A 25,213-nucleotide genomic window follows, 5' to 3' on the forward strand; every position below is an offset into this window, starting at 1 on the left:
GGGATGAGCCTATGAGTCTGTATTTCTGAAAAGCCTCCTGGGTGATTCTGATATATGGTTGGGTCTAAGAACCATTAATTTAGACGACTCACCTAATCCAGTAACAGAGACATTTATTTAAAAGCACTGGAAAGAGACCCAAAAATGTCAGAATAATTTTGATAGCTTATGTTATAATCTCCCCTTGTAAAGAACTAAGTAATTACCCAACTGGCCAGAGCTAGGCATTACAATGGCACCATAAGAATTAAGTAATGTCTGGGGCGCCTGGGTGGCTCAGTGGGTTAAGCTGCTGCCTTCGGCTCAGGTCATGATCCCAGGTCCTGGGTTCAGCCCCACATCGGGCTTTCCGCTCGGCGGGGAGCCTGCTTCCTCCTCTCTCTCTGCTTGCCTCTCTGCCTACTTGTGATTTCTCTCTGTCAAATAAATAAATAAAATCTTAAAAAAAAAAAAAAAAAAAAAAAGAATTAAGTAATGTCCACTGTAGAGACTATGTCATTTTCAAATACTACTTAAAATTTTTAAAAGGTGGTAAAGAACATTAAAAACTAGAATTAAATAATTTATTACAAAGAAGTTTTTCCATAAATCTGTTTCATCAACATACATGACATTTCAGTATATCCTTAACTGGAGTAAGGAAAACTTAAAATTATTGTGAAAAACAAGAATGAGATTCAGGTAACAACTTGTGATTCTGTGCCCTAAAGAAACTGTTCACAATGACAGGAATGTTGATTAAACAATCGACCAGAATAGCGAGTTGAAACTAACCCTTCCTTTCACAAGGAGGAAAAGAACCGTAACACACTTACTTTATAAATCCTTCTGATCTCACAATTGGCCTGGGTCAATAATTAATCAAGAAATTCTTTCCTTTTTTACTGCTAAGTAACTAAATATAAATCACTGATCAACAATGAATTAAGTGAAAGGGGAACTCTAGTAATTTCATCCAATTCGTTTTAAAGTATATTATTCTGAGAATCAAGTGTCCTTCTCCTAGTTAAGTAAATGAGGTTTTCCTTTAAGGCACAAGTGCGTTTTTCACAGACTCTGGAACCCGACTTGCATAGTAGTCGTAATTGCGCAGCGTGGCGAGGACGCCTGCGGAGTTCATGTGTTTCACCTCCTTGTTATACTGAAGGGCATTTCCATGGATATCGGTTAACTTGCCTACAGAAGAAACATCAATACAACATCAGTGGCTGGCCGGATCGTTACGTTTCTAGTTATTTTTAAGTGCCTCTTACTTCCCTATGGGATAGTATCAATTTATTCTGGATAAGATAGGAAAAATAATGAGTGACTATAAAGGCTTAAGTTTTAATTCACTTAAATTTAAAACTATAGAACAATTTTGACTAACTGAAAGATAAAAAATTATTTTTCTCCCTGGTTAAAATTAATTTCATTTAGCATTTTTAACTCCTATTTCTCGGTATCAGTTAATTTCTCTTTTCCTGAGATGATTACTTTTTCTGCTGGTTCTACCCTATTGCTACTATTCCCATTTTCAAAAGTGTTTTCTTCATTCTACCACCAAGTATTAACAATTTATTAAGGTTTAAATGAAGTATGCTCATCAAATTTAATTGTGTCACATTATAGTTTCATTTAGCATCCTAATGAAATGGAATTGTGATGAATTTAACTCCCTTGTCATGTAATATGCTGATGAGATATGAAATTGGATAATATATTAGGAGAAAGGATAGAACAAAAATCAAATGTTTCGCTTAAGAGTAGAAGTCAACTTATGTCTAATGGAAATTGAAAATCCTCTTACTATGCATATATATATTGTCAGATTTAAAAAAAATTCTAACTCTGTGATCTTAAGCACTAGTACTGAAACATTTACCAGTATTGGCTTAAATGAAACTAAGTGAGGTGAAGACAATGGTGATGACCATTTTACTTTTCAAGAAAAGAGAAACCCTAGAAGCATTAAATCCACAAATCAATAAGGGTTTAATTAAGTCAACTATATGTAGATTGAAGTCCAAAAGATAAACAATAACTAAAGAAAATGAATTTGCTGAAAAATTGACATCCTCACTTCTGAAATGCAGGGGTTGGGCTGGCTAATCTCTAGGATTCCTCTGAGCTTTTCTGGCCTCAGAATGTAGGTAAATATACTGAAAGATTCTGTCGTAGCGTAATAAAAAAGCTGTAACACCTGTAATTCCCCAAAATAAAAGGGACTGACCTCCCACAGCATGTAAAATGACTTCTGGAGCACAAGTATCCCACTTCTTACATCCAGGACTCGCAAATACATACGCAGAGGCTTTGCCTTCAATCAGCTGAATGATCTGTAGGGTTGGAGATAATAATTATCCCCTGGCCATGAAATGATTAAAGAATAAGAGAAAATGCTTGTTTCTACCAAGTGTATTTCATCCATGCCTCTGTCAGACTCAACTTAGGTGAAAGCTATTAGCAGGTTGAAAGGAACATGAGTATTATGGAGAAATATACAGAATACAATAAAATATAGAATCATACAGTGACCTGGGGTGGGGAGAAAGTGCTTAAATAAGCTATAAGGAAGAGATCAGAACAGTCTTCATAGTCCTACTTAGATAAATAAAGTTTTCTTTTTATTGTGTTGGTTTTTTTCCTGCTGTAGAAACAATGTACTGTATATTATAGAAAAATTGAAGATTTTTAATCCTGTAGATTAAAGGCTAGAGGAACATCAACATTTTACAAGATAAAATGCAGTAAGTCCTAATACAAAAAGTCCTAATACAAACTAACAAGTAGTTTCTTAAGTCTTTGGAGTCCTACTACATATTACCGTTTCTTCTACCAAAATATGAATTTTTAAATTGTCATCTTAATAACTCCTATAATTCTCTAACAAAACTGAGGGTATTTGATAAAATTGACATGACTCTAAAGAGTAACCTGCTATCAGGCTTTCATGAATCATTTACTCATTTTTGGGTTATACCATAAAATAATCAGTACTGTAAAATTCAGGCCTCAAATATTCAGAGGAAGAGAGCAGACTGAGAGGAGGAAGAAAATCTCAATGAATGCAATGTAACCAATTACTCTTCTTAGAACTCTTCAAGAACACCATAAACGATTAACCTTGCTGTAGACCTCTATGTAAAACGCTTTTCTTTCATTCAACAAATATGTGTCAAGTCTTATTATGTGCCAGGAACTATTTTGGGTCTGTTTTCTTAAGGGAAGAAGGGCTGTAGCCTTCATTAGACTCTTAAAGAAGTCCTTGACATGAAAAAGTTAATAACTGCCCAACAAGTTAGTAACATGCCCAAAAAAGTTAATAATTGCCCCAACTTTTATAGGAGAAAAGGTGGGGGATGTACAGGGTGGGGACTTTGTTCCTAAAGAGAATGGTGCCCCTTGGGAATAAAACACATAATGGGATCTTTGCAGTTATAAAAGTAAGGGCAAAGAGGGGCACCTGGGTGGCTCAGTGGGTTAAAGCCTCTGCCTTCGGCTCAGGTCATGATCCCAGGGTCCTGGGATCGAGCCCTGCATCGGGCTCTCTGCTCAGCAGGGAGCCTGCTTCCCCCTCTCTCTCTGTCTGCCTCTCTGCCTACTTGTGATCTCTGTCTGTCAAATAAAAAAAAATTTAAAAAAATTATAAAAAAAAAAAAAAAAGTAAGGGCAAAGAGAAATTACACCTGCCACTATATTTAGTGAATACATTTTTACTTGGAAATGTTTTAGAATTTTTTTCCCCAAAATACTATTATTTTTAAACTCCCATTTTCATCCTCTCACCAGTAAATGCTTTTGGAAAATCTAAATATAGTTGATTATTGCTTCCAAAGGGTAGGTAAAGAAAAATGAATTCCACTCAGTTCAGTAAGTATTTACGATTTGCCTTCCCCGTGCCAGGGACACAAGTGTGAGAAGACTTACATCGGGAACTCAAGCCAGTCTGGTATCCCCAGGGTCTGAGTTGGGGGATGGCATGAGATAAGCCTGGGGTGTGTTCAAGGGCCAAAACATAAGGGAATTAACATTCCATTCTTACAGGCTTGGGTTTTAAACTGTTGTGCAGAGAGTTATCCAAGAATTTGGGGCAAGGAAGTGATATACAGTAAGTTTTGCATTTTTAACTGCTTTATGGTACTGTGAGGCCTAAGACTGAATAGACAGACCAGTTGGAAACTACTGGAAAGTCTGGGTGAGAGATGATGATAAGTTTTAACTAGGGTGGAGGCAGCTGAGATGGACAAAGGAGACGTTAGGGAGGAATTAAGAAGATACAGATGGGATATGAGGAAGGAAGGAGTCTAGGGTGACTTTCAGGGGGCTGGCTGGAGCGATTAGGCAAATGGTGGTACCATTAAGCAGACAGGAAATGGAGGAATGCGTGTAGGGGCAGGAAGGAAAAGGAAGAGATCCAATTGAGCATGCTGAATTTGAGATATCTGAAGTATGTCATCATGGTGCTATCCAGGGGGCAATCAGATGAGAAGAGATCAGGGCTAGGGACGCAGACCCAACTGGGTTCTGTTTCACAACTTTCTCGGCAGAATGGAAGCCTACGTGAAAGAATGGGGGAAGTGTCCAGGAACGGGGGGCAGGCCCATCCTTTGGGTCCACAGAAGAAAGGTCTAGGAAGTAACCCAAGAGGGTCCTCAAGAATACGAGGGCTGGCAAGAGGCACAAGATGTCCTCCTAATGACTTGCATTAGCACAGAACTCTCTTAGATAAAAAGACTCGAACGATAACATTTTAAAAGAATTCAAATGTTGCTGAAATGTGCTTTTAAGGGTCAATTACAACCTCTAACTCCTTCTCCCAGCTCTTATTTCACATTTCGGGATTTCTTTCCATAATTCAATTGCATTTCAGCGGAATGGCAGACGTGTTCGTACCTTATTTCCTGCTCCTCCCACGCGCAGCACGTCATCAGGGTTCATGGCGGTGACACAGTCAGTCACCAACTTGTTGTTATGCGAGCGGGTCGTCGTAATGATGTGTTTCCCGGCAGGAGCCTCTTTCAGCTGGAACCCAAAGGCACCTAAACCTAAAACTCCCCAGATTGTCCTCCCCAAGGTGGCATCGGGTCCTGCCTATGCAAGCGAGTGAAATAACAGCAATGTTTGTAATCATCTGGAGAAAAATGTCAGCCATACAGAGACTATCGCTTTAGGTTTGCATCCTGATTTTTTTAAAAAATAAGAACATGACAACGTAATCTAATAAAGAACCAGAACAACATCATCCACCCTGAGATTTTCCCGAGATAATCAATGGAGCCTTCTCTTGTTGTTTTGGTTAAAAACTGGGTTTGAGAGCTACTGGAGGGAACTTACAGTTATTCCTCCAAGTCCTCAGAAAAGGAAACATCATATACTGATTCCCATGTCTCTCTGAGTCAGCCAGTGATCTCATTATTGTATTTGAAAATAGCTATTTGCAAAAGGTACTCAAGTCCCCAGGAAATGAAACATGATGTATTGATTACTACTTTTCATTATCCAGGGAACAAGGATCTTGTTACTGTGGGAATAGGTAATGGCAGTTATGTATTTTGCTGCGATAGAGACAGGGCAACTGAACAGGCTGATACTGAGGGGCAGCCACAGACAATGGGGTCAGGGTTAAAAATTGTGCTGACAATTGTGCTGGTAAAAAGGGCAATGACAATGCAATCTCAGCATCTGTATTTCCTTTGCAAAGCTCAAAGAATTTTCAAACACATGGTTATAACTATACACTTCATGCAGAAAAACGTAACCCGATGCATAAAATGATTAACACAGAGTCATCGTAACACCATTATGTTAATACAGTAAACATATATTGTAGACATACAGATATTTTACTGAATACTAAGTAATACTATTTAGTATAGCAGGTGCTATTCTAAATGCCTTACATGTATTATCTCATTTAATCCCCCAAAACTCCATGAAGTAGGGATTATCATCCTTGTTCTTCAGATGAGAAAAATGAGATTTGGAATCCCTGAAGTAACCCGCCCAAGGACTCCAGGAAGATCATAACCAAACTCAGGCTCATCTGTATTCCAAGCCAGTAGTCTTCATCACTAAACTATACTGCCCCATTTTCCTTACTAAAATCCTTCCAAACAGGGGTGCCTGGGTGGCTCAGTGGGTTAAGCAACTGCCTACGGCTCAGATTATGATCCTAGAGTCCTGGATCGAGCCCTACATTAAGCTCCCTGCTCAGTGGGGGGTCTGCTTCTCCCACAGCCTCTCCCTGCTGGTCATGCACATGTGCTCTCATTCTCTCTCTCTCTCTCGCAAAAATAAATAAAATCTTTTAAAAAATAAAATGCTTTCAAACACATCTTAGTCGCCCACTAACAGTACCCTGGCTGCCGTTACAGTGAAATACACCTATGTTGCAGGTTGGATTTCCTGGGAAGCAGATTCTGGGACAGACAGCATCTTTATCATGGAGTATCCCTGGGATTAACCCCTGTGGATGGGAGGGAAGGAAGCACGAGCCGGCAAAGGGAGACCCAGAGCTGTCATGCAGATCCAACAACAGTCTCAGCCAGCCCTGTGGGGAGCTCTGAAGCTAGAATGGCCCTTCAGGGTTATAAAAATTGGAAGGAGAGGGGCACCTGGGTGGCTCAGTGGGTTAAAGCCTCTGCCTTCGGCTCAGGTCATGATCCCAGGGTCCTGGGATCGAGCCCCACATCGGGCTCTCTGCTCAGCAGGGAGCCTGCTTCCCCCTCTCTCTCTCTGCCTGCCTCTCTGCCTACTTGTGATCGCTGTCTGTCAAATAAACAAATGAATCTTTAAAAAAAAAAAAAATCAGAAGGAGGTACCAGGCACTTATACTCAGGCAATAACCAGTCACTGGAAATGGACCGCCTTGAGAAAGGGCACCTCACGGGGCCATGCAGCTCTTTACAAGTGAGGCGATCCTTGAAGAGGCAGCCAGCAGGAGGCTGTCTGCTCACAGCTCGCCCTGCAAATGCGGCAACAAAGGAACCAAAGAACAAGCACTGGGAGCTCAGCATATGTTCACGTGCTTCCTGTGCTCGCCATCGAGTCTACACTACAGGAGTCTTAGAACCTGAGAAGTACGGATGGGCTCTGGTGCCCACTGGGCTTTCGCTTAATTGCTGAGATACAAGTCATGCTTTCAAGGAGCCTTTTTATTAATTCAGCTCTCCAATTATTCTGAAAAAGAAAGGAAAGCATATTGGAGAGTGGACATGGGTATTCTGTTCCCTAAGATGTCATATTCCCTCTGTAAGTGAGTATGGCGGCAAAGAGGATGTGCCCAGGGGATCTGGCACCCTGGGGAGGTAAATGCGACCCCAAGAGGCTACCAGCCAGCCTTCCGCTGTGCTCCTCGTCTCTGTCTCTCTCCTTCAGAGCCCCACCACAACTTTCTGGCAGGTGGTAAAGGCTAACATTGTCATCTTACTTCATAATGGTTAATTATGATTCAGAGTGTTTAAGAAGCTACCTCCAGGGGTGCCTGGGTGGCTCAGTGGGTTAAAGCCTCTGCCTTCAGCTCAGGTCATGATCTCCGGGTCCTGGGATTAAGCCCCGCATCGGGCTCTCTGCTCAGCAGGGAGCCTGCTTCCCCCACTCTTTCTGCCTGCTTCTCTGCCTACTTGTGATCTCTGTCTGTCAAATAAATAAATAAAATCTTAAAAAAAAAAAAAAGCTATCTCCAACATAAAGACAGATTAGGTCTCTTTGCACTAAGCTGTTTCAAGTGCCTACCAGCTTCAGCATCTGTTAGAATACTAAAGTTTGCATTGTTAGAAGTCTTTATCTCAAGAAAGCACTATAGAGTATTTGCTAAGGGTCTGGACCTGGGTTTGTTTCCTTCTTTCTTCTTCCTTTTTTTTTTTTTTAAAGATTTTATTTATTCATTTATTTAGAGAGAGAGAAAGCGAGCAAGTGCAGGGGAGAGTGGCAGAGGGAGAGAGAGAGAGAGAATGAGAATCCCAAGTGGACTCCGCATTGACTGTGGAGTCTGACTTGGGGCTCAATCTCATGACCCTGAGATCATGACCTGAACTGATAGCCAGAGTCAGACACTTAACCCATAGAGCCACCCAGGCACCCCTGGACCTGGGTTTCAATCTACAGATCTGTCAATGACAACTGGGAGGTCTGGGGGCAAGTTACTTGCCTCAGTTTCCTCTTCTTTAAAACAGGAACAAAGTTTCCTTAAAGGACTGTGGTGTGTATTAAATGAGATAATGCATGTGAATCCCTTCAGTCTGGCAGCACACAGTAAACTCATAATGAATTTTAGCTATCGTTATTATATTGATGGTTACTAAAAATGGAATGTCCAGCCCTGAATACCATCAACAGAACTAAGCAACTTTTCCACTTTTCGCAACAAATTTTAAGGCATAAGCAGGAGTGGATGGTGGACGAGAGGAACAAGAGAGTGCAGAGGAACTGTGGTAAAGGGAAAGGCAGCAACAGGAGAAGCAGAATAGGAGGAAGTGAACTGGGACAGGGGATGGACAATGGCCACCTGGGTACCACAAGTCACCTGCCTCTTTTCTACCTACTAGTGGGGTCAAAACCCTAGCTATTTTTCTCACCTTTGCTTCATTCTTGTGTTCCCTTAACTTCTGCTTTTCATTGTTCTGTGGAAAACGAATACAATGTTTCTAATCTCAGAAAGAAGTGATAGAAAGTATTGATAACCTCTAAGCACTGTGATCTTCTTCTGATGAAACGTGCCATGCATTACAACATTATCTATGAACTATATGCCCCTCTTTTAAGTAATAGCGTTAACTTACTTGAAAGTCTACACAAAAACCACAAGCTTGTGTCTTTCTATAACGCTGTATAAACGTTAAAGTCATATTAAAAGAATTCATGGACACTTAAGCAATTCAATATGGGAGACTTTCCCAATAATCCACTATTTTTGCTAAATAAATTTAAGCAGCACAGGATTATAAATAAAAAAGTTATAATCATACACATGAGAAACAAATTTATCTTAGAAGCAGAGATTAATCCTGCTCTAAACTCAAATTAGAAATTCAGTAGTAATAGTCCCCACTCTGGTTACTTTGCTTCTCCGAAGTTCAATCAAGATCACACTAATGTGAATACCTCAAATATTTTACTGCAACAATTTCCTTTAACATTTAATGCAATTTCATGGTATATTTCTGCTTTGGAATTACATTAGTCTCTGGCTTGTAAGAAAGACAGTTTCTTTGGAGTAGAAAGAGCAGATTAGAGAGATAAAGTAAGACAAATGAGCGCAAGAGCGTATCTAGTTCTGTTACTAATGCTGACTGCAATTTAGGTGCTATGCAGTATTACCTGGCAAACAACATGGCTAGCATCTTTCCTTGGTTGAAATGGTTCATTTCTTCAATTGCTTCAAGAACCACCTGCAAATCAGGTGTCTCAATGACCAAGCTAATCAAGAACCATGTCAGTAATTCCCAAACTTCTACATTTGAATCAAGAGGCATCCATAAAATACATACATATATGAATACATACGGTGTGTCTGCCTAGACACAGATACATACATATACATTCCTGAGAGAAATACCTATGCCCTGAGAGGCTCTGATTCAACAGGTCTGGGGTATGATCTGGGAAGCTGTATTTTGTAGACCTTCCCAGTAATTGTACGGGAAACAAAGCTAGAAACCACTGGTTTAGATAACATCAGGAAATCACAGAACACTCTACTTATGTATCTAATAAAGTATTTCTGTATCATTTATAGTAATACCTGGTAGTTGTAATATGGCTGGTTAATAACTCCTGCTATGGCTTTTCCTTCATAAGCAATTCCAATAAGGACAGTCACGTTGTCGAGAAGACCTGTGAAGAAGAAATGAGTATCAAGCTCAATTATATAATTTTCTGACTTATCATCAGCGCATCAATTGCTCCAAGTTATTTTTAGAATAAAGGTAAGAAATCTGTGATGATTCAGCCACAATCAATCCTACTTCTGACAAAATGCACAAATTATAAGAGATAGCTGGCCAGAGACAGAAGCAGGCTTCGACTTCTTTGGCCACTTAACTGAGTCGGTAGACACGGTCTCATTAGTACAGTTTGTATATCAACTGAATAAACCAGCCATGACTCTGCAGCCATTACTGTTAGATTCCTGTCCCCCTCTGCCACCACCCATGCCAGTCCTGCCTGTTGGTTCACTCTCTACTCCAGGATTACTGTCTAGACCTGCATTTCAAGTCTCCAGGGTAAGGGTTCTCCAAGTAGAGTCCGCAGATTATCAAGAAGCATCAGAACTAATTGGCATAATTTTTTTTTTAAGTAGACTCCACAGCCATAATGGGGCTCAAACTCACAACCCTGAGATCAAGAGTTGCATGCTCTACTGACTGAGCCAGCCAGGGGCCCCTTAATTGGCATAATTTTTAATACTGATTTTCTGGGTCCTTCCCAGAGCCTGTGAATCAATCTCCAGAGGTGGGTGTCAGCATCTAAGCAATCTACCTGGGTGTTCTCACACACACTAAGCTGTCTAGAGCTTCCCTTAGAGTGACATTTCACTGTGCACACATACACATACATACACGTGCACATATACTGTGTGACTGACTCAGACGTATAGGTATGTCTCACCCAAGGACACAGAGAGTTTTTTCTAATGATTATGAGAAATCTTTTTTTTTTTTTTTTTAAGTCATGAAGCTGAGAACCAATATACGAAAACTTATATAGATCTTGGTTTCAAAAATAAAACTCTAAGCTTATATATGCTCTGCTCCTAAAACCTAAAACTCTGGCTCTGAGCCTGGTCTTTTTACTTTAACGCTGCCAATTTTATTTTAATGTGCTGCTTTCTAATTTTTCTCATCTCAGACAATTTCAGAAAGGAGAAATATTGTACCGCATTCCCAAACTCAACTCTAAAGGTGAAGCTATGAGTGGGAAAACAGCTCATAGTTGGGGGGGCATGAGGGGGCAGGGGGTGTGGTTGGAGGGGAGGTATTTGGTGGCAGGGGAAGGGGTGGCTGGGGAGGGAGGGGGCGGGAGGTGACTGCAGAGCACAGCTGTTTGTTTTCTGCCTCAACAGAGCACAGTCCCTCTGGTAACCCTAGCTTTCTGTTAGTTATTCCCACCTGGGGGACATTAGAATCATGGCACTGGTAGAGATCACGGGGTGGTATCTGAAGGGACTGAATTTTCTCTTTCCCTGTCTTGACAATCGCTGATATACAATAATAACAAGGATGAGCAGAAATGCAGCTTTAGGGCATAAACATAAAATATGATACTGGGTTGTTACGCAGCAGATGAAATATTGTTTTTAACTAAATATCATTTACTAGACCCACTGCTATCAAAAACAAATATTGAAGAGATACCAACCTTCAGTATATTCCTTGGTACCATCCAGAGGATCAACCCAGACCACAAGCTGAAAAAAGGGAAATATCTAAATTAAACATACAACATTTAAAAAATAGGTTTAAGTAGATTAAAAATACCTCTTTCTTCATTTTTAAAGTTATATTTTGAATTGCTTAAGCTAATGTCATCAGTTTTACAATAGTAAAACACCTTATTGTTTCATAATCATGGAAAAAGTCCATTTAAATTAGAGAAAAGTCCCATCTAAGAATTTTGAATAGGACATGCTTCACTCATCCATTTACTGTCACATGAACACTCAACAAAATGCTATGAACACACTGAGGTCTGGGGGGTGGTACAGGGAAAGCTTTAAAGTGGCACCAAAAATGTTTTAAACAGTGTGTGGCTGCTACTCACTCTAACATATAAAGGCTGATTTAAAAAAAAAATTAAGACAGTCTAATTTTATTTTATTTATTTATTTATTTTTTTAAAGATTTTATTTATTTATTTGAGAGCGAGACAGTGAGAGAGAGCATGAGGGAGGAGAAGGTCAGAGGGAGAAGCAGACTCCCCATGGAGCTGGGAGCCCGATGTAGGACTCGATCCCGGAACCCCGGGATCATGACCCGAGCCGAAGGCAGTTGTCCAACCAACTGAGCCACCCAGGCGTCCCAAGACAGTCTAATTTTAACTTAAGGACACCACATATGTCCAGCAAAGAAAAATGAACAGTTTATAAACTGAGAGTATAAGTTTAATCCCTTCTCCTTAGAAGGAGGAGGGAGAAGAAGAAGAAATCCCTTCTCCTTAGAACTTCAGGATGACTCAGGCTATGTAGCCATGACCCACCAGAATTACAATGCTTGGCATGAATCTGTGAATGAAGCCCCCTTCTCCCAGAAGACACCACGTCTCACTGTCCTTGTGCCCTCCCTCCCTCAAAGCAAAGCACCTTACTCACAGTAGGTATTCAATGAATGTGCGTTAAATAAATCAAAACTCAACAACTAAAGAATTAGCATAATTATCTGAAGCCAGAGATTTAATTTAAACGGCTCTAGAAAGGAGGCGAGGTGAGTTTTACGGCCTTCCAAACATAAAACAACGACCTATTTCACCTCCTTCCAGCCTCAATTACCAACAAAAGTTTCTACTACCAAATCTACTAACAAATTAGATGTTCTCCCTAGAAGTATTTTTAGAAACAGTTTTAGAGAAGAAACTGATGGGATGAGGAATCAAGCCCTAAACCAACAGGTCACACATTCCCTATGGTCGCCTAACACTTCTTTGCTCTCCCTTAAAGATTTCAAGTTCCTGGAGGCCCCTATTTTATGCCTGCCAGCTTTTAACCTTACAGGCAAATTTTATTTACTAGAGCACAAACAGAGGGTCAACAAAGACTTAAGAAATCATATGGATCATACATCTTCTTCTTTAATAGCACTGTACTGGGATGGGCACGGCTGCTGCAGTATCTCCTCCCACTGACCATCTTCAATGAGCTCTTGGTCCACTTCTTCAAAAGGCAGATCCTAAAGCAGATAATGAGGATGGTTACTGAAGCTGTTTGGTACTCACAGAGCACCCATTGTCTTAGTGACAGAAGAAATGCAGCACCAGAGTTCACCAGACCTTCCTGTTTCCCATTTATGTCTACAGCTTAACTGAGTCAAAAAATAAAGCACACTGAATAAAACTGCAAAAATGACCACATATGGCTGATCAAAGTTGAGTACGAAAAAATCCCATCTTCATTATCCTGAACAGTTAAAAAAAAAATCTAAGTGTTAAAAGCTTATTTAAGGGGCGCCTGGGTGGCTCAGTGGGTTAAGCCGCTGCCTTCGGCTCAGGTCATGATCTCAGGGTCCTGGGATCGAGCCTCACATCGGGTCCTCTGCTCAGCAGGGAGCCTGCTTCCTCCTCTCTCTCTGCCTGCCTCTCTGCCTGCTTGTGATCTCTCTGTCAAATAAATAAATAAAATCTTTAAAAAAAATAAATAAAAGCTTATTTAAGTAAGTGCCTCTACAATGTCCACTGACAGATGAATGAAGATGTAGTCTATACACACAATGGAATCCTACTCAGCCAAGAAAAATAATGAAATCTCGCCATTTGCAACGACGTGGACAGAACTAGAGGGTATTATACTAAGCAAAATAAGTCAATCAGAGAAAAACAACTATCATATGCTCTCACTCATATGTGGAATTTAAGAAACAAAACAGGAGGGTGCCTGGGTGGCTCAGTGGGTTAAGCCGCTGCCTTCAGCTCAGGTCATGATCTCGGGGTCCTGGGATCGAGTCCCGCATCGGGCTCTCTGCTCAGCAGGGAGCCTGCTTTGCTTCCCTTCCTCTCTCTCTGCCTGCCTCTCTGCCTACTTGTGATCTCTCTCTGTCAAATAAATAAAATCTTAAAAAAAAAAAAAAGAAACAAAACAGGATCATAGGGGAACGGAGGGAAAAATAAAGTAAGACAAAATCAGAGAGGGAGACAAACCATAAGAGACTCTGAATTGTAGGAAACCAACTGAGGGTTGCTGGAGGGGTATGGGGTAAATGGATGTTGGCACGTGATGAAATGAACACTGATTATTAATAAGACTGATGAAGTCACTGAACTCCACCTCTGAAATTAATAATGCATTACATGTTAATTGAATGTAAATCAAAAACTAATCAAAAACAAAAAAAATTAAAAGAGTTCTGACTTCACTCTAGTTACCATGGGAACACTTAAATGGCTTCAAATGCCTAACCTGCCCTCAACAGGATTCAGTAGTTAATAATTCATCATGAATTAATCATTATAAACCTATGTGTAAGCATAAGATTCCTGCCCTTTATCATCCTAAGCCCTTATTAAACACATTCTTAAAAATGAAAATAAAGGGGCACCTGGGTGGCTCAGTGGGTTAAAGCCTATGTCTTCGGCTCAGGTCATGATCCCAGGGTCCTGGGATCGAGCCCCGCATGGGGCTCTCTGCTCAGCAGGGAGCCTGTTTCCTCCTCTCTCTCTCTCTGCCTGCCTCTCTGCCTACCTGTGATCTCTATCTGTCAAATAAATAAATAAAATCTTTAAAAAAAAAAGAAAAAAAAATCAAAATAAATAGGGGCGCCTGGGTAGCTCAGCCATTAAGTGTCTGCCTTCAGCTCAGGTCATGATCCAATGACGCCCTGTGTCAGGCTCCCTGCCTGGCAGGAGGCCGGCTTCTCCCTCTCCCACTCCGTGTGCTTGTGTTCCCTCTCTCTGTGTCTCTCTCTGTCAAATAAATAAAATCTTAAAAAAAAAAAACCCAAACTAAATAAATAAGTAAGTGGTTCTGACATGAGATACTTCTCTCTCAATTACATAAAATGTGAATTCCTTCACTTTCAGTGTTACAGTCACTGGACAAGTGTGCAATAAAAAAAAAAAAAAAAAAAAAACACAGAAACAACAAAATCCCTTTTATTCCAAAGGTCTAGAACTCTGTCCATCTCTTAGTTTGCATCTAAATATTCCAACAGGAACCCTATCTTCTGCAGTCAAGAATTGAGACATCTGCCTAGAAATGGACTAAAATATTTTATAATCGGATGTTTCCTTCAAGTCCAAGGGAACAGGCTAATTATTTTGGTGTTAAAACACCAGATGTAATGCTTGAAATAATGACAGTGGTACAGAAGTCATTAAAAAGTGGCAATTGTAAATCCATATGATGAACAGTCATTAAAAAAAGAGATCATTCCTTACAAGTCTTACCTCTTCCCCTATTATTGTTAGTTTGGGGAATTTCCGTGCCAGCGAAGAGCAGATACTCATTTGTGCCAATCGGTCAGCTTTGGTCTGCAGGTCTGTTGCACAGGTCTGCAACAAAGAATGTAAATTTTAGCAGAACTAATCTGAAATAAGTTGTCCTCTGATTCCTAATGCATGAGTGTTTATGTCATTTAAGTTGCACTTGTTTTTAGATTCATGGAACTTAACACCCAATGAGTTCAACTAGTTTCCTGGCTTGGTTTTTCTCACGGGATTTATAGTGGTTAAAGTTTGGAAAGGAGCTTTTAGATTATAAGAACACTTTCTCCCCCAGTTGATAAATTCCCTACATTAGATCTCTAGATCAGGGGCACCTGGGTGGCTCAGTGGGTTAAGCCTCTGCCTTTGGCTCAGGTCATTGTCCCAGGGTCCTGGGATCGAGCCCCACATCGGGCTCTCTGCTCAGTGGGGACCCTGGTTCCCCCTCTCTCTCTGCCTGCCTCTCTGCCTACTTGTGATCTCTGTTTGTCAAATAAATAAAATCTTCAAAAAAAAAAAAAAGATCTCTAGATCAATCTTCTGCTTCAAAAGATTAAGAGACAGGAGATTCATAACTTTTCACGGCAGTCAAAGCTAAAAACTATCTTTAGCTGTTTGAAAGATATTCCCAACTTGAATCTTTCTATAACTTCTACTCACTAATCTTCTAATCTACTAAGCATCTACTTTCCTAATAATTCAACAGGTCCTCATGATGATAGAAAGAATTCCTGTTTCCAAAATATAAAAACTATGAAAATGAACAGCAATTACATTTGATATATTTAGCTCACCCACAGCATTCTTACTCAATCCCTACCGTCAGATAGTCATTCTAGTAGAAGACTGTGGAAAATCTTGCAAATGACAGCCACAATGTCTTCTATAGTCTGCTTTCACAGAATTATGACATGTTGCAATTTATACATGCCTGATTAGGTAGAGTTACAAAATTATTACTTTAAATAGTAAAAATTTTACAATACTTTTTAATGAAACAAGGAATGATCATGAAAACCAAAGACTTGTATGCCATGCTTAAGTCTTCTGGTTACCTACATGCAAAATACTAGTCTGCTGGAATACAGGGCCACAAAGACCGAGATCTTTGTTTTATTTCCTAAAGAATTGTGTCTGGCACACCAGAGGTATTCTAGAAATATCTGTGGAAACTTCTTAAAAGAATTGTTAAATTTGAAGATGACTTCTGCATCAATCATGTCTGGACACTACTCTCTAAAGGAAAGCAGACACATTGCCAGCCATTAAGTATATGAGGAAAGCTATCCCAATTCTTTTCTTGTCCAGGATAATATTTCCTGCTTTTTCTACTGACATAATGCCAGACCTCATCATTCTGAATCTTTTGTGTGACAAATTTAATTCTGTTCTGTCTCTTTTAAAATGAGGTATCAACAAAGTGCCTGACCAGTAGAGAGGACAGGGCGATTGTTACCTTTTTTTTTTTTTTTTTTAAAGATTTTATTTATTTATTTGACAGAGAGAAATCACAAGTAAGCAGAGAGGCAGGCAGAGAGAGAGGAGGAAGCAGGCTCCCTGCTGAGCAGAAAGCCCAATGTGGGGCTCGAACCCAGGACCTGGGATCATGACCTGAGCCGAAGGCAGCGGCTTAACCCACTGAGCCACCCAGGCGCCCCGATTGTTACCTTTTTTACCATCTATTACCTAGAAGTGCCTGACCATACAGAGGACAGGGCGACTATTACTTTTTTTTTTTTAATCTATTACCTAGAAGTATGTGACCAATACAGAGGGAGATTATTACCAGTACAAAGGACAGGGAGAGTAGTACTAGACATATCTGACAGGTACAGATGATAGGGAGGTTATTACTAATACAGAGGACCAGGAGATTATTACTGTTTTTCCATTACTCCTTAGCTATAGGCTACAATGTGGCACATCTAATATAATCAGAGCATAAAATCAATTTAAAAATAAGTGATGCTAAGGAAACTATCTGAAATGATTGATGGTATTGGTAGTGGTGGTATGACGGATAATTTTTGTTCACTTTTGCTACTTTTCTGCATTTCCTATTTTTTATAATAGAAAAAAAAACTTTTAAAAAGGCTGTAAAATTAATAGCCTTCTGAAGTCACTGAATTACATTACTGGCTTATCACTGAGCATATATGCTGTCAACCAAAACCTCTTTTTTAAACAAATGTAAATCAGATTTACTTTTTATCACTTGAACATGAATATTTTGGGAACTTATTAATTATTCCTGATATAATATCCTGTTGGACTTGGCCCTCTTTTCTCAGTGTTTGTAACTTTTTGAATACTTATTCTGTGATCAAATATGCTAACTACCCTTCCCAGGTTCATTTTATTGATAAATTTGGTAAGTATGCTCTCTATATCCCCCTGTTCCACAACATTTTTGAGAAGATACATTCAATGATTCTTAAAAACTGTATTTAAGTTAATGGTTAAAGAGAAAAGGACAGAATTGGAAGCGGAGTCCTCTGATGTGTCACCAATGATCTTTTCTTGGTTGATGTGAATCATGAATTAAAACGGAATGTTTGGGTAAAATTGATCACCCACTTATGAATATACCTAACAGTGGTTCAAGATGGGGGGATGGGACATGTCATGTCCATATTTATCAATGGCTTGAATCTTTTTTGACAATGGAGAATGAAAGATTTTTTTAAAAATCAAGATATCTTATATCTACTTCCTATACTAGTAAATCCATAAAGCTATCAAAATTAGAAGTGAGATTTCTTTAACTTGTTCTTGTGATTTTCATTCTTTTTTTTTTTAAGTTATTTTATTTATGTAATCTCTACACCCAATGTGGGGCTTGAACTTACGACCCTTAGATCAAGGGTCAAGTGATCTTCTGAGTCAGCCAGGCACACGTCTTGATTTTTATTCTTAATTTTTTTTTTTCTAGTTGGGGGTGTTGGGGAGAGGGGGGAAAGAGGGAGAGAATCATAAGCAGGCTCCACATCCAGCACAGAGCCTGATGCGGGACTTGATCTCATGACCCTGAGATCATGACCTAAGCTGAAATCAAGAGTCAGACACTTAGGGTGCTTGGGTGGCTCAGCTGGTTAAGTGACTGCCTTCAGCTCAGGTCATGATCCCAGGGTCCTGGGGTTGAGCCCCATGTTGGGCTCCTTGCTCAGCAGGGAGCCTGCTTCCTCCCTCTCTCTCTGCCTCCTACTCCACCTGCTTGTGTTCTCTCTCTCTCTGTCAAATAAATAAATAAATAAATAGATAAATAGATAAATAAATGAATGAATGAATAAATAAATAATAAATAGAGTCAGACACTTAACTGACTGAACCACCCAGGCACCCCATTCTTAATTTTTAAAAGCACTTATGTTAAATGTCCTATAATTAGCTCATCTGAGTTTATTACTAAGTTGTTTTTACTCATATTTTTGGTCCTCATTCTTTTTCTGCTAACAGCCTTAGATAGATGTCTGATTTATCATAAAGGAGTGACTTAACTACAACTCTATTTATAAATCATTTTAATGTTAATGGTTAATTCTACCCTGTAATTTTCTCATTTGGGCAAAATTACAATACCATCTTCTTTAAAAGTTATGATAAAAAGTGAATATATGGAAACTTACATTTAAAAATTATAATGTGAAATGATAACTAAATCATGTAGAAGAAATTACATTTTAAACTAGAGGGGCACCTGGGTCAACAGATGGTTAAATGTCTGCCTTCAGCTCAGGTCACAGTCTCCAGGTCCTGGGATAGAGCCCCACGTCAGGCCCCCAGCTCAGCGGGGAGTCTGCTTCTTACTCTCCCTCTGCCTCTACCCCTGCTTGTGCTCTCTCTGTGTCTCTCTCTAATAAATAAATAAACTGTCTAAAATTTTTTTAAGAAAATAAACGAGAACACATACATGGTAGGATTTTCTTTTAAGAACCGTCACTAGGGGTGCCTGGCTGGCTCAGTTGATAGGGCCTGCGACCCCTGATCTGACCATTGTGAGACCAAGCCCAAGGCTGGGTATAGAGTTTACCTAAAAAACAAAAACAAAAAGAATCAACTCTCTTGATAAACTATCTTTCTGATAATTTACCTAAGTGTTTTTTTTTTAAATTTACCTGTTTTTAATTATCACACTGGGGGAAAATAAAACCACAACCTTGTCTCGTGTTTCTTTTCCATGAAGAAAAAAATGTAAAGCTCTGACCATAAGGAATACTTATTTTTATGCCAGATTTTACCAACATGGCAAGTTCACTAAGGACTAAGTGTCCTGTAAGAGATTTCTTTAGGATATGAAGCTTGGTTACAGTGCTCTGGGGCTAGACAGCAGTCAGAAGGCTTAACCATACAAATAAAAGTTTGGGATGCAGGAAGTCTGGAGTCATTTTCAAAGCAGAAATAGAGCTCATATGAACTAAGGATCTAGCGATCTCCATAGAGGAGACATTATTTCAACTATTGAAGTCTGTCCAGATTATTACATCCTTTACTAAAATGTGAAGGAACAAAAACAAAGTTGGTATGAAATGAGACAAGACTTTCAGTACCTTCTCCACGATACCCAGGTCTCCTTCAGCAATAACACGTCTGACTATGGTTCCTGCTTTTTGAGCGATTGAATAAGCTGAGGCTACAAGCCGCATCAACACCGTGTGACTGGAAGCCATGATCAGTCCTAAGGGGAAATTAAGAGAAACACCGTTACTTTCAAAGCCAACTACTGGTTTCAGTCCCTTGAATTCAATTCAACACATATTTACTGAGTACCTCACTGTACAGATCCTTTAATAAATACTTGCTAAGAGACTTGGAAAAACTTCTATGTCAGCATTAGCTCTCTCAATAAATTTTATAGTATTCTTTCTTTCTGCAGATGGGACATTTTGAAGCATGGGGAAAACTGTCCCAGGCCCATGAGCATGTGACAAAGTTTTATGTCTGAGGGGTATGTGTGTATGTGTAAAGGCCGTGGAAAGTGCGTCAGGGGCTAAAAATACAAGATACAACATCTGCCATAAATGAACTAATCTTTTGGTGGATTGGGAGTAAAATAATGTAACCTAAAATCTGTAACATAAAACTGGTAAGAGCCAAGAGAGGTACGAAGAGCATAAGGGATGTGGGTGTATGTACGGGGTAATGTAAAAAAAAAGGAGGGGTTGCATGGGATTACAGTTAGTTTTTAAAAATCAATGAATATTCCATTAGGCATTAAATAAAATTTAATCTACTGGCTATTTACTACCGTCCTCAGTTGCCAAATAAAGAGAACGTGCAACACACCTAATTGGGGTGAAGACTAATCATCTGGAAAAGTAAAGAGTGTCAGAATAGCCCCTGGCCTATGGAAAATATGGGAAAAACAGCCTTCAGGACAAAGTGTATACTCCTCTTTGAAAATACAAATTCAAACCCTGCAATTTTAGTGACTGTTCTGAGGCTGGAATGTACCACCCAGACCCTCTTCAGGCTGAAGGACATTTCCCCAGCTGCTGAGAGTGCCACCAACAGATGGCTTTTAGCTGCCATCTTTCTTTGGGAATTTATGTGCTAAGTCACTGCACCTGCAACAGAGGGGATGGGTTTGAAGGCCAGTCCACACTCCAACTGCGCTGCCACCCCAACTCTACTGGGTCATCCTGGCTTCTGAATGCCCAGCTCCGTTGGCTGACTGAGGCCTTTGCTGAGACTGCATTGTGGCCCAACTCCCCACTCCCCAAGGCATCACTATCTTCTTCACACTTCCCATAAGTGATCCCAAGAACACTCTCTAACAAACCTCTTGGACTTTTTCTCAGAGTCCTCACAGGGAGCCAAATGATGACAAAAACTCTCGGCCCTCTAACTGAATCAGGTCAATATTATTTCAGTGCAACAAAGGAACACAATACAGAACAGAAGAGACACTATGAGCCTCAATTCAGCAAGTCATTATTCTACTGCCAATTTCTGACTACACATTTGACCTGATGTGCCTTTTAAGCTCTTTACATCTTTTTTCTCTCATTAACATTCTAGTCACAATGATTATGAACATCAAGACAATAAACAAGGGACGGGTTTGAAACCCTTCAGAAGAACAGAACTGAATTTGATGTAAGGTAATGAATCCCTCTGTGGCCAGGAGCTGTCTAGAATTAATAGGAAAATAAAGTGAATTCCTATGTATTTAAATTCTCTTTATCTTATTACATCATAATCAGGCTAGATTCATTTTATTGGCAGGCTGGGTGGAAAAACGGCTTATGAAAATTACTAACACTTAGGGACGCCTGGGTGGCTCAGTTGGTTGGGCAGCTGCCTTCGGCTCAGGTCATGATCCCGGCGTCCTGGGATCGAGTCCCGCATCGGGCTCCTTGCTCGGCAGGGAGCCTGCTTCTCCCTCTGCCTCTGCCTGCCATTCTGTCTGCCTGTGTTCACTCTCTCTCCCTCTCTCTCTGACAAATAAATAAAATCTTTAAAAAAAAAAAAAAGAAAAAAGAAAATTACTAACACTCAAATAGAAAATGGGAGAAATAATTCGGCAAACACTTTGTTGACCTCACCTCCACTTCCTTATTATCCATGACCAGCCACATATCTGATTTATTCTGCACTGGAAACGGGAGTCTTCAGGCAACTAATCACGTGCTACCCAAATGTCTTAACTACTGAGCATATTATAATATGTGCTGGCATGTTCATACAGTCCCCATGTTATATAAAATGCCATTGGTGAAAGGCAGATCATTTTCCCTCACTGTATGGTAGTGTTGTACCTTTTCACAGATATCACTTACATTTGAGCGAAGTAAGCAGTCATTCCAGCCTTGTCAGGCTTCATATATGACTAAACTACTTCCTTTTATGTTTGCCACATCCACAGTGTTTTCTTATAAAGAAAACTGTTAGGCTTGTTCTACTACATTCCTCATAAAGTACATACTATATGAACTGCCGTTCAAAGCTAACACCAGTCGCATAAGAATGTAATAGGTTTGATGTAAAGCAGAACAGTGATTTTTACAGAGATCCCGCAAATCACTTTTAGTTGGCAAATAAAATAATTCTACCAATTTCTCTGAAATACTTCTTCAGTCCAAACCTAATTAGTAATGAAATATTATTATCCCCTGGTCTAATATTTTTCTTACCTATTTTTTAAACAAAAGAATACACTTTTGGACCTTAATAAAGAAAATGAATCTAATCATATTATCAAAACACATCTGGAAAAGAGGTTCCTGTTAGCCTTTTAATTGTGCCCCCTCCCAGAACCCAAATGAGAATCACCTTGTTGATACTGATGGAGAACACACAACGCTGTCGCTGCCGCTAGAAAGCTACGGGCAAGTTGTGAACTTCCTTAGAGCGGATCAGGTTATATACACGGTACTTCCTTCTCCACCAGTTTTACGCCTTCTGCGTCCTAAAGCCCCACCCTTTGTGAACACACCCTTTGTGAAGACAGCTTTCCAATGGCTTACTCAAAAACAGGATTAGATAGCTAAAGGCACAGGCACTGGAGTGAACCACCAGTGTTCAAATCCTGGCTCTGGCATTTGTTAGCTGTGCGGTCTTAGGAAAGCCACTTAAATTCTCTGTGCCTCAATCTCTAAAATGGAGCTAATAATAGTATCTATAGGATAGAATTTAATTATTAAATGAGTAATGCAGGTAAAGCACTTGTAACGGTCCCTGGTACAAGGCAGCACTAAATCATACTGGCTAACCATTATTGTGATGATTGTCCTCATTACTGGCTATCCTGCGGAGACATCACGGTAGTATTCAGAGCAAAAAAATTCCTATATCTTCTGCAACATCATTTTGACCCTGGGGATGTAATCTGATAACCAATACAACCCACAATCATGTTGCAGATTCTTTTTCATAACATTCAGGGCTTGAGGCTTGAAATACATATGTAAAAAGGTTGTATGCTACTTAAGGGTATCAACCTAACACCTCATCCTTTAAAAAATCTTTACAGTAGCCAACAGGGCTAGTTCTGAAGGATTAAAAACAGGAATCAAATGATCCATTTCCTTTGATAGCCTGGGAAAGGTATCTTGAATTGAATATAAAGGTGGTAAACAAATGAGGATTAGGATCTAAAATTGAATGATAGGGGTCCCTGGGGGGCTCAGCCAGTTAGCTGTCTGTCTTGGGCTCAGTTCATGATCCCAGGATCCTGGGACTGAGCCCCACATTGGGCTCCCTGCTCAGCTGGGAGCCTGCTTCTCCCTCTTCCTCTCCCCTAACCCTGCTCATTGTCTGTCTCTCTTTCTCTGACTCTCTCTCAAATGAATAAGTAAAATCTTTAAGAAATGAATGACTGAGGGGCACCTGGGTGGCTCATTGGGTTGAGCCTCTGCCTTAGGCTCAGGTTGTGGTCTTGGGGTCCCAAGATAGAGCTCGGCATGTGGCTCTCTGCTCAGCGGGGAGCCTGCTTCCCCCCTCTCTCTGCCTGCCTCTCTGCCTACTAGTGATCTCTCTCTGTCAAATAAATAAATAAAATCTTTTAAAAAAATGCAAAGATAATATCTTTTGAAACCTGATCAAGTGATGATAAGGTTCAAGGTCATCTGGAAAAATAAAAATATGAGCATAACAGAGCAAATTCTGAAAAAAGAACAGTGAGCCAAGATACTCTCCTTACCAGTTACCAAAATATGATACAAAACAGTAATAATTAAACAGTTTAGTTCCGGGCAGAATGAAATTCCAGAACTAGGTCCAAACACACTAAAGGTGGTATTTCAAATCACAAGGCAAACTGTGCAAAAATGGTGGGAACACTTACTTATCTTTTAAAAACAATGTTGGAACTTTCTTTTGTATTCTTTGTATCAACATACATACATTCCAGATCAATGCATGATTTTAGAAGTAAAGAATAAAACCATAAAAGCATGAGAATAAAACTGTGTGAAATATTTTGCAAATTTGGTAAAGGACTTTTAAACATGAGAAAAACTAAGAATCTATAAAAGAATATATTGACAAATTTGACTGAATAAAAATTAAGATATCTATGTAATCAAATTACCACAAGCAAAGCAGATGACTGATAAAATGAGAAAAAAAATTGTATCATGTACTAGACATCTAGTTAATTTTGATTATGGAAAAGGCTTTTACATTAATATGTTAAAGACTAATAATCTAGTAGAAAAATGAGCAAAGGACACAAATAGGCTATTCCTATTAAAAGAAAGACAATGGCCCTTAATTACATGAAATGCTCAACTTCATTAGTTATGAAAGAAATGCAAATTAAAACAGCAAAAGATGATTGTTCATGTGTAAGAATGGCATAGATGAAAACGCCCAGTGTTGGCTAGCCTGTGAGGGAACATCCTTCTGAGCACTGTGAGCAAGGATGCACAGTGGTTAAAACCTCTTAGGATGATTTTGAAAAGTTAACTGAAAGTAAAAGGTACATATCTTTTGGAACTAGCAATTATATTTTCAGGGATACCTGAATAAATCAAGCAAGCCTACAAGTATGTAGGATAGATAGTACGAAGAAGGTGTGCTATCTGAATGAAATTTAATTTCAGACGAAAGGCAGTCTCTAATTTGAGTGCACTAACGAGCCCACTGTCTAGGTCTGCCTCGTTAATTCTACAGCAAACAGCCATGAAAAGACCCTGGAGCACGAAAATAAACGCACCGATCAATAATTAAATCGCTGACACTCAAGAATTTAGGTCCGAAATCGGAATATCTGGAGAGGCAACCTGACTCGTGCAAACTTTTTTCTTTTTAAAACATAAATCCCTGTAATCTCCTTGTATCTGTGCAAAGGGGTGGAATTAGGGGACCAATAAATGAGTCAGATCGGACCAAGGCCCTTGTCCTGACTCGCAAGGGAGAAACTTACAGTGACAAGCCTGGAACAAAGCTAGACGAAAAACACTTGAAGGGTAACAACAGCAACAACACAAAGCTACCAAGCAACAGGTCCCTCTAGTCCAGTACCTGGCCGCCTTCCTGTCAATAGGTCGTACGTTGGGGGATGTAGGACAAACCTACAGCAGCTACTGAGCATGCGGGAAATTCGGCGCAGGCGCAGAGCAGCTACTCCCACGGCCGCCGGGGACTCCCGACCCGCCAGAAA

At 39.8% G+C, this 25,213-nt stretch overlaps 1 protein-coding gene across 5 annotated transcripts; it reads right to left on the reverse strand.

The window, feature by feature from the left end:
• Positions 1 to 549: 549 nt before the first annotated feature.
• On the reverse strand, positions 550 to 25,213 carry BPNT1 (3'(2'), 5'-bisphosphate nucleotidase 1). Of its 5 annotated transcripts, XM_047703894.1 has the most exons (11): positions 24,977 to 24,995; positions 22,381 to 22,430; positions 19,656 to 19,783; positions 15,073 to 15,177; positions 12,756 to 12,863; positions 11,341 to 11,389; positions 9,725 to 9,816; positions 8,559 to 8,603; positions 4,876 to 5,073; positions 2,213 to 2,318; positions 550 to 1,176 (listed from the first exon to the last, which is right to left on the reverse strand). In XM_047703894.1, the coding sequence occupies exons 3-11, from the start codon at positions 19,773 to 19,775 to the stop codon at positions 1,028 to 1,030; spliced, it is 972 nt and encodes a 323-aa protein (XP_047559850.1). In that variant the 5' UTR covers positions 19,776 to 19,783; positions 22,381 to 22,430; positions 24,977 to 24,995; the 3' UTR covers positions 550 to 1,027. The 5 variants fall into 5 exon arrangements, with proteins under 5 accessions (XP_047559850.1, XP_047559848.1, XP_047559851.1 ...); XM_047703892.1 differs by lacking the exons at positions 22,381 to 22,430; positions 24,977 to 24,995 and adding an exon at positions 25,075 to 25,213; XM_047703895.1 differs by lacking the exon at positions 22,381 to 22,430 and having other exon boundaries at positions 24,977 to 25,114.

Source organism: Lutra lutra, chromosome 15, assembly GCF_902655055.1.
Source record: "Lutra lutra chromosome 15, mLutLut1.2, whole genome shotgun sequence".
NCBI lineage: Eukaryota > Metazoa > Chordata > Mammalia > Carnivora > Mustelidae > Lutra > Lutra lutra.